Raw genomic sequence first — 9,344 nt, forward strand, 5'->3', positions numbered from 1 at the left:
TGTAACTGATGTTATGTCTTTTATCCATAAGATGCACTCATCGCTCATTAAAGCCTTCAGTCAGTCACACAGTTGCTCTTTTTGGAAGCTCCTCTTTATTGGTTCATCTTTAGCCAGGAGGGTAGCAGCAGCCACACCACACCGAGAGAGGAATAAACGAATAAAATCAAAAAGACAAACGACAACGACACGGGATGCTCTTCCTCTCCTCTCACCGCTCTCTAAAATAAATACTTCTCATCAGCGCCGTCCAGGTGATTACTGTCACTGCTATTGTTGCAACCATTTGAAATAAATACCCATGAAGCAATAACGGCAATGAAACAGAGTGTGAAATGCATATTGTTCCATATATAATATATTCATTTTAGATAGATTTCTATATATATTTGTTCCTTATACTCTCCTTAAATTGTTTTACAACACACCGGATGCCAAATTTGTACCAAAAGCGATGCTTGCTAAGACACAGGAGGAAAAGTGTAGTGGTTATAACGGCAGCCTACGTACGTACAGCGTAAGACAGGCTCCTGACGTGAGCTCTGGTCCTGAGGGAGGAATGTTGGATTTATATGAATACTAGTTCACCTGTACATACAGATACACACAGCATCGGCAAGCAGAAGGGAGGTATGGATGCACACCGTGCCAAAAGAGATCTTTAAGACCTTGTTTCCTCAAAATAACTGTAAAATGTCTCTCTTACCAGCTGTTCTGAAGAGTTTTGCCAATAAAGAAGAAAAAAAGAAACAATACAAAAAAAGTTTAACCATAAACTGACAAAATCTCTTTTGAAAAATAACTAATTTAACACGAGAATCACTGGAACCTGATTTGATTTGTTCCCCACAACACACTCCCCACGCCTCCCTGTGTGTATCTGCTGCACATATAAAACACTGCATACTGAAGGTGTGTTAAGTTTGAACAGCCATCACTATAAATACTTTAAAGCTTCTCTGAGAAAGGACAAAACGTAACGGATTAAAAAATATGCGACGGTTTGCTCTGTAACGTCATCCAGCTCACGTAGAAAACAATCCAGACGGAAATAAATGTTCCTCACGTCATCTCCACAAGCACCAAGATCTGACTGAAGTCGCTCAGCCAGTGTAGAGGAGACAGTGTGTGTGTCTGTAAGAAAACCGTCTGCAGCCCCCGTCCAAACCAATGCAGTCAAATCTGAAAACGGTTTTGGGATGTTTTTCAGTCAGGCAGACCACGGTTAATCAGGAGCGTCTGCACGGTTCTCAAGGTTCTTTTCTGCTGCATTTGAAGCGTTGTCATTCCCAGAGCTGCATGCAGGATAGATTGTGCCAGCAAAGTATCAGAACCAGCTCCCGTGTCAAGGCTTTGAAGACATTTTTTTTTTTGACAAAAACGCGACTGAAAACATCCTCAAAGTGTTTCAGATTTGGCAGCACTGATGTGAACGTGAACTGTAGGCGATTTGCTAATTAACAGGTGTCGGTAACACAGATTATGCTTTTGGTTGCCAATACTCTTAATAGTAATAATAACTTCATAGGTAACACTGGTGGAAAAAGTTGCAACATTAAAGAAAAAAAAATAAAATAAAAGGGGGACGAAATGTCATATTTAAATTTAGCGCGTCCTCGGCAGATGCCAAATCATCTATCAAAGTGGAACCAGTTATGAGCACAGAAACATTTCGGGCAACAAAAAGAATATTTGGACAACTTTGTTTAGCTTTCTTTGATATTTGAGCTCAGTTTGAATTCATCAGTAGCTTGGAACAGCTCCATTGACGGCTGATTATGCTCCGGTAAAGATCTGCTGGGCCAATCAAATCTTTTGGACGGACAGAAGACGAAAAGTTACGTCATCTGAGCACCTTGGAGCTGACTTTACAACAAAATGGCTCTGATTGGTTGTAGGACAGGATCTTTTCTCTGTATCAGGTCCAAACGGCACATCGGCAGACTCATATTCTGCTATGCCTAAACTGTTTCAACTCGCTCTGTGTTTAAATACGTAGAGGTGAGGAAACAACCTTCCTCTGGCTTTAACACACTGCCCCTCTTCTTTTCTGCAACTCCTTGCAGTCTTGATGTTACTCATACTCATAGACTGTGTTTATGAAGAAAGGCTGAGGAAAACTAGACTGGACTGCAGGATTTCTGCACTGTCCACTTCAGAAAGTTGCAGAAATCTAGTTCAACCAGAAGCGGTTTAGATGTTAAACAGAGTTCTTTGACGCACGCCAAGGCCTTCATTTTGAAACTGACACAGCAATCTTTTAATGCAAGCACTGCTGTTATACTTTATACTGTTGGCGGACGAATCCTAATTTTGTTTACTTTTACAGAAAGGACAGGAAACGATCTCAGCCGGCAGCCAATTAGCTCCAGAGCTTAAGTTTTGATGCTTGGTGTAACTCAAAAGACGCATTAACGGACGTAAGGAAGAATCGTTGCCCCAAAGGTTCCTGACTTGATCACAAGTGGACAATAAATAGGTAAAATGTTCACTATAGTGGAAAACAACCGTAATAATAAAGATCAGTTTTCATAGAAACAAAATAAAGCGGAATAAAAATAGTTATACCGTTAACAGCCCGTATTTACATATAAAAATATAGCAAAGTAACATTTAACCTATCAGGTCAGCGTGTGTGTGTGTCTGTGTTTAGACCACGTCCGGACACACACACACACACACACACACAGAAAAGTCTATATGCATTCAAACATGAGCACACACGCTTAAAAACATGTACACACACATACACACACACACACACACCTGACATTGTGTGCGCGTTGATTTTTATCAGCTTCAGATCCTCCTCTGCTAAAAAATAGTCATGCATTGTTGTTGCATTTATGTTTTACGCAAAAACCTGAAGTGCTGGATAACAAAAGTCACACTGCTCGTTTTTTGTTTTTTTTTAAGGACATGCATGAAATTTATCCAGACTCATGGCAACTTCAACGTACTCCTTCCTCCCGTTCACCCGACCTTTCTCTCCTCTTGTCTTTCCTCTTTGCATCCCTCCTCTCTCCCCATCATGCTGTCCATCTGGCAAACCCCACATCTCCACTCATCCTGTCCTCTCTCTCTCTCCCTCCCTCCCTCCCTCCCTCCCACGCTCAAATCTTCTCTGGCCCATTAAGAGCTATCATGAAGCTAATTGCCTGTTTGATCAACTCTCTATGGACCTGGAACTGGAAGCTTTTAGCCGTCTGAGCTTAAGAGGAGAGACTGACGAGGCAGCAGGGATATATGGGATGTAGGAATAATACGCCTTGTGTCAGCTGCTTTCACTGGTTGGGTTGTTTTATTTCAATTCAGTTCTTTTTTTTCCCAGTTTGTGCAATGACAGAGTTTATCTTCACCTGCCGAATGACTGCAAAAATACCCTGGCAACAGAACCTCCCCAAGCCCTTCCTCGCACTTACTGAAGGGAGAAGAGCTTTTGATTTGAGGATGGAAGGAGTGGAAGAGGAGGAGGAGGAGGATGGATGTGGGGGCTGCGAAGGAGGTCGGTCAGAGGAGGAAGGTTGGCGACAGGCTGACTTCGAGAGGAAACCCGACCAGACCCTCAGAGCTCCACTGAAGCAGCACGGCTAAAAATAAGACAAAAGGAGGCTTCTTCTGCTGACAAAACAACATACACACAGGCTCTACATACACAGATTGTTGTACAGTAGGAGGACACACACGGAGACACACACAGGCTGCCTAGTCACAATGGATGCATCCTCCCTCTGGTTAAATAATCCCCCGTTCGTTCAGCTCTGGGCTCGTGGGGAAAACATTGTCCATCTACCTCACAGTGCTTTTCCTTTACAAATGAGCTTAATAGCATTGAAATTCCCTCAGTTTGTACAGTGCATGGTCCCTTTTTGGTGTCAAACTCTTGTTACAATTGTTTTATTCTCACTTTTGTGCCTTGGTGCTTTGCAGTCCCAGTAAGGTGTTCACCTCGGAGCAACAACGGCGTCTTCGTTTATTCATCTTGGAACATTTTGTGGAGTGTTCTGAATGTCGTAGCCGTAACCTCAGTCTCTCACAGTTCCGATTCTCTCTTTCTAGAGGACAGAAAGCTGTTGGCAAAGACCAAACACATTGCCACAGGCGTCTTTCCTTCCGGATTTGGTCCATCGCCCCTCTCTGTGCGAACTCTTTGCAAAAGGGTGGGGAGGAAGGAGGTTTCACAATAAATAAATAGATTTTAACAAGCCCAGATTACACCACAGAATGCAGAGAGAGGTGATTTCTATCTGGAACTCTTGGTTAAGGTTGAAGGGCAGTCCAGCAAAGCACGACAGCGTCTTCTTCTTCAAGATGAGCTCGTGTTTTCAGGCATTTAGTCTCCAACATGAACAGGCACAGTAAAGCTTTGGTCCCTCCTGAGCTGGAGAAGAAGTAAATTCAAGGTACATAAGGTGAACAACACTTCACGGTTGGTTGGTTGGCTTGTCATATGTAGGTAGGTGGGTCACAATGGCACTGTCGTCACTTGTCAGCTGTGGCACTGGTAACTGGCGACAGCGTTGCTTTGGCCACGGCTGAGGGGGAAATCATTTACCTGGCCCCATCCAAGCCTGTCATAACGGCTTCTCCAGAGCTTTGCTACGGAGCGAAGGATGAGCGTTGGGGTTGGAGGCGGAAATCTTGCGGCACACAGTGTTGGTGTTGCTGCACCTGCAGCCGGGCCGCGTGGCCCTGTCGTGGGCACACTGGCACAGGGCAAGGCACAGCCTGGCAGGGGGGTAGCAGCAGAGGCAGGGCAGACAGAGCGCCAGCAAACCCATCGCGCTCCAGCGGGCGCAGGCGTGGGCCGGAGCGCAGGAGCACGGCCGGTCAGCACAGTTATCCTCATCATCCTGGGCGGAGCAGTGATAGAATAAGCCTTTAACGCAGCACAAGCACGTGCCGTACTCCACGGCACTCTCGGCAGAGCACAGGCAGCGTTGTCCACAGGCCCAGCAGGAAGGCAGGCGGCGAGGGGCGCAGCACTCTTGGCATTTACAGAGACCACACCGCTCACAAATGAACTGATGAAGACCAAGATCAGCCTCGTCATCCGCCAGACGTTTACCCAAGGAAGCATCGGGCTTGAGTTCCCCTTTAGGCTGAGAGTGGACCACCGAACTAAGACCAGAGTGGGATGGTGTCAGACCTGCTAATAGCCTCTGGTCTGAGGTGGCACTGGTCCGAGACATGGAAGAGCTTATAGTACTGGAACGGCTCAGGTGGGAAAGGTGAGCGTGCTGCTGCTGACTTTGGCTGCGGGACAGGGCAGAGGGGAAGGAAGGCTGGGGGTGTTGCGTGTATACTCCATGAGGGTAACGGTCATCATGAGCATAAAAAAATCCGGACTGGGTTGCCGGTACCAGCGCCACGGGCCTGTCCACATAGTCATTGTTGGCCCGGATGGCACGAATCTGGTCGAGCGACAGCACAGAGTCCAGCTCCGTCCTCAGGGAATGAGTAGGGTCCATCCTGGTGAGCCAGCTGGGTGGCACCAGGGCTGGAAGCCGAGGCCTGGGAAAGGTGATCCCACCGCTCACGGCACATCAGATAAACCTGCAAACACACGGAGAAAGAGGCAACTATGATTAGCAAAGCTGCAATCAACTTTTACACGTTTATATTTGAGTGATTTACCCAAGTTCCCTCAGAATGAAACAAGAACTTTAATAATTTGCAGAGAGAAAGTACCATATTCTACACATTGCTCCAAATATTTGGCCAGCACTTGCTCAAACATGGATTTTGGCAGCAGAAACTCCACAAAACCACCAGCCGTGTCATCATGACCGCACTCCACTGCTCACTATTATTAGCCTGCCAGAGCCAGAGAGATACAACCATGAGGTCCACACTGTAATTTAGCATCTGTTGAACACAGCTGCTGCTGCCACGGAGGAAACCCACCTGCAGACAGCGGCTGGCAGCGTGGCCAAGCCGTTGAGCAAATTATTGAGTAATGGGGTCAAGATTCAGATTTAATTACTAAACAAATCCGCTGCATATACGGATTTAGCGCACCTGCTTGTCCATTATGATTCAGCAAGATGTTTTATTTTAGAAAATCGGTTGATAAAAATAAAGTACATGGAGCTTTGGTCTGTGGTTCCAACCGAGCAGCAACCACAGCTAAATGCTGAAGCGAGTGTAGAAATGCTTTAAGGCACAGATTCTTCAATAGCTACCAATATCTGACTATAAAAAGCTTATTAAAAAAAAAGAAATCATCTGTTTTCGTGGGAAAGTTTCAGACGTTCTACCACAAATTTTGGGTGTTCTAATGCACAAAGGATGAATATAAATTTGCTCAAGAGTTCAGTAAATGCACAAGCAAGCTGGACTAAATTAAATAAACGGTTCGAATCATGTTGGACACACAATGACTCGATTCCCTGCTCAGACATCTGACAGACACACAACTCCAGGAGCTTAAACCTGATACAGCAGCATATCTATTGCTCGTGTTGGAAAGGAAAATGCGGCGTTGTTTGCATTTGTGTGTATGATAAACACGGTGCACACCCTCCCCGACCGACATGTACACACTCGGCTACAGCATATACACACAAAGAAACTGCACTCTTGCCAAGTGGCCAAGGGGGAGAGATCGCTGGCTCGCTCGCCCGCATGGGGCCAGTCCTCTCCGAGAGTAATGAGGCCAAATGGAAATGCGTTTAAAGCAGCTCAGATCATAGATTAGATAGAAGAGGGAGGTAAGAGGAAACGGCAGCAAATAACCGTAGCCACGTCCATGTGAGCGAAGGCTGCTCTGTACGTATTAAGGATTTCTGAAATAGTTGCATCTGCATCCTTGCACCAAACTGCTTGTAAGATCATCAAATGATGTCTGAGATGTTTGTTTTTTCACACAACTGTCATTTTATGTAAAAATTAGTTCAACATCGTGAATGCATGGGAGTCAAGGTGTGCCTTTATCTCATCTACATCATAAAACATGATTCTTTTGTGGAACAGGGACACTTTTACCTTCACGTGTGATGACGATATCTAGTTTGTTGAGCTACTTGATCTAAGTTAATGCTTTATTGCTCACATAGACTGAATTTAAAAGATGGGTGAAGTCAATGGGTCTTAGAAGTGAAGCCAGTGTGGAAGTGTGGCCCCCTTTCAAAGGAATCCCATGATTAATCACATACTAGGCCTCAAAAAGAGGTAAGTTCTGGGGAGGGCCTGGTTGGACTGCAATGTCAAGCGTCACGCTGCTCCAAATATAGTCACTTTTGGCTCCAGGAAAGAAGACCAAGGTGGCCATGCTTGAGGATAGTCCACAAACCAATGGGTGATGTCACCATAGCTACGTCCAATGTTTTATACACACAGAGTTGTGCATGTGTTCATATCTTTGTGGACTGTGATCTGAACGCATCATTTTTCTTTGAGCGCAGACGTGACTTTTGCTGAATCTGGAGGGAAATAAAAAAAGGTTTTTTACGACAGCTGTCAGCCGCCGTGTGATTTACGGCGTACAGCATGGCTGGTGCAGCTGAAAGAGAAGCTGCTGATCCACACAAACATTTGAGTTATTTCCTAGCGTATACAGCCGATGGTTATTCAGAAAAGCAGAACAGATCCTGACGGAAAAAGTATCATGGGCTGGGGATGGATGGGCAGGTCAGTCAGAGGATCTATTGAACAAGAAAAGATCGGAGTTGCTCATTTAAAAAAAAAAAATTGTTAAAATAGACGTGAACAGTTAATTCTGGAGTCTATGAACTTGGTTCATAATTAAAAAATGTGAACTATGAACTTGAACTAGTTCTTGTTTAGTGTACAACACTGTATGTACAGCCTATGACTGTTACTTGATGCTGGAATAAAGTTCAGATTGTGGGTAAACTGTGGTTGCAGAGGCTCTCTTATTTGGGGTTTGGGGGGGGACCAGGAAAAACACCAGAGCATAACTTCCGTGCATCTCAGAGAACCCACTTCCAGCCCCCAAAAAATGACTAATCGCGCTCTGATGAAACATTTGTTCGGTCTACTCTGGCCACACAGGAAGTTACGTGGGTGGTGATGGTTACAAAAAATGTTCCCAGTAAATTTTTTGACATAACACTATTAACTCTTGTATAAAGATCAGCAAAAGCATTTTAAATTTTATCAGAATTTGATCAGAATCTGCCATTTAGTCTCCAAAGAGTTCCACTGCAGGCTGATCAGTGACCATGTTGTGTAATTGTATAGTTAAACAGATGAATAGACAACAGAAGTAGGGATGAGGAAGGAGGTTGAAACCCAAGAATGGCCATCCATCTCTGACAGGGAGGGAGAGGTGATTAGCAAGCCGGATTGTAAAAGTGAAAATAAAAACAGAACTACTCCTCCTGTCCTCCATCCTGTGCAAGATCCCAAAACACAGGATCAGACAAGAGTCCACTGGTGAATCGGTGAAGAAGCTTGGGGGTTTGGTTGAATTTTGGGATGCATCATCAGTAGAGCTCCTCTTGTGTGAAAGGCCTAAACACCCCGTGAACCAAACACCCTCATCAGAGGCGGCCGGCTACAGGGTGATCGGTCCTTAGCCTGCATCCCATGCCCCATTGCATCTCATGGGACATGGGACCATCCATTCTGTGCAAGGAGGGACTTTTGAACAAATGGTCGCAGCCTGAGTGTAAAGGTGTTCTCTTCTGTACCCTCCTCCCTGCATCTAACCCTCCCCCCGCCCCCTGTCCCGAGCCATAAAGCAGCAGATAAGAAGGGCCAGGTCGGTTAGATGAGGATGCATTTTCAAATTAGTCTGGAGAGAGAGAGAGAGAGAGAGAGAGAGAGGAGAGGTCCTGTTGACTAATCTCATCAGACAGAGCGGTGGCTGCGGCTCTCTCCTACTCTGCTCGCCTATCGGCCCATCTAACTGTTAAAAAGTAGAGGCCTGCCGTCCATTTCCATGACCTCATATTTACTTACTGGTTGAGCCGACCGCTGCTGCTGCTGCTGCTTGCAAGTCATGTCAGGAAGTCGAGTCATGTAGGGGTTGCACAACTTTTAAAGTCGATTGTTATGTGATAAAGACACCGACTAGTCACTGACGACGTCTCTAATAAAAACCCAGTAGAAAGTAATGAAATCTATATTCTTGACCTGAACAGACAGCTCATGTGCTACGTACTGTGAGCTGCAGATATGTATAGCCTGTACAAAAACATGCAGCATCAGCACCATCAGTAGCATTTAATAGTACTCCACAGCTTGTTATGGGATGCCTTATCTGTGTACTGCAGCTAAAGGTCTAATAACTTTATCAAATAGTTGAAATATTTAGCATGTCACGGTAGTATGGGCTTCATCTTTAGTGGAGTATTTCCACACACTTGATGAACCGC

At 45.2% G+C, this 9,344-nt stretch overlaps 1 protein-coding gene across 1 annotated transcript; it reads right to left on the minus strand.

Moving 5' to 3' along the window:
- Positions 1–3,653: 3,653 nt before the first annotated feature.
- On the minus strand, positions 3,654–5,477 carry LOC311503062 (protein sprouty homolog 3). Its single transcript, XM_084565577.1, has one exon. The coding sequence runs from the start codon at positions 5,469–5,471 to the stop codon at positions 4,575–4,577; it is 897 nt and encodes a 298-aa protein (XP_084421703.1). The 5' UTR covers positions 5,472–5,477; the 3' UTR covers positions 3,654–4,574.
- Between the last annotated feature and the right edge of the window lie 3,867 nt (positions 5,478–9,344).

The sequence above is a fragment of the Chelon labrosus genome, assembly GCF_963514085.1.
Source record: "Chelon labrosus genome assembly, chromosome: 17".
NCBI classification, from domain to species: domain Eukaryota; kingdom Metazoa; phylum Chordata; class Actinopteri; order Mugiliformes; family Mugilidae; genus Chelon; species Chelon labrosus.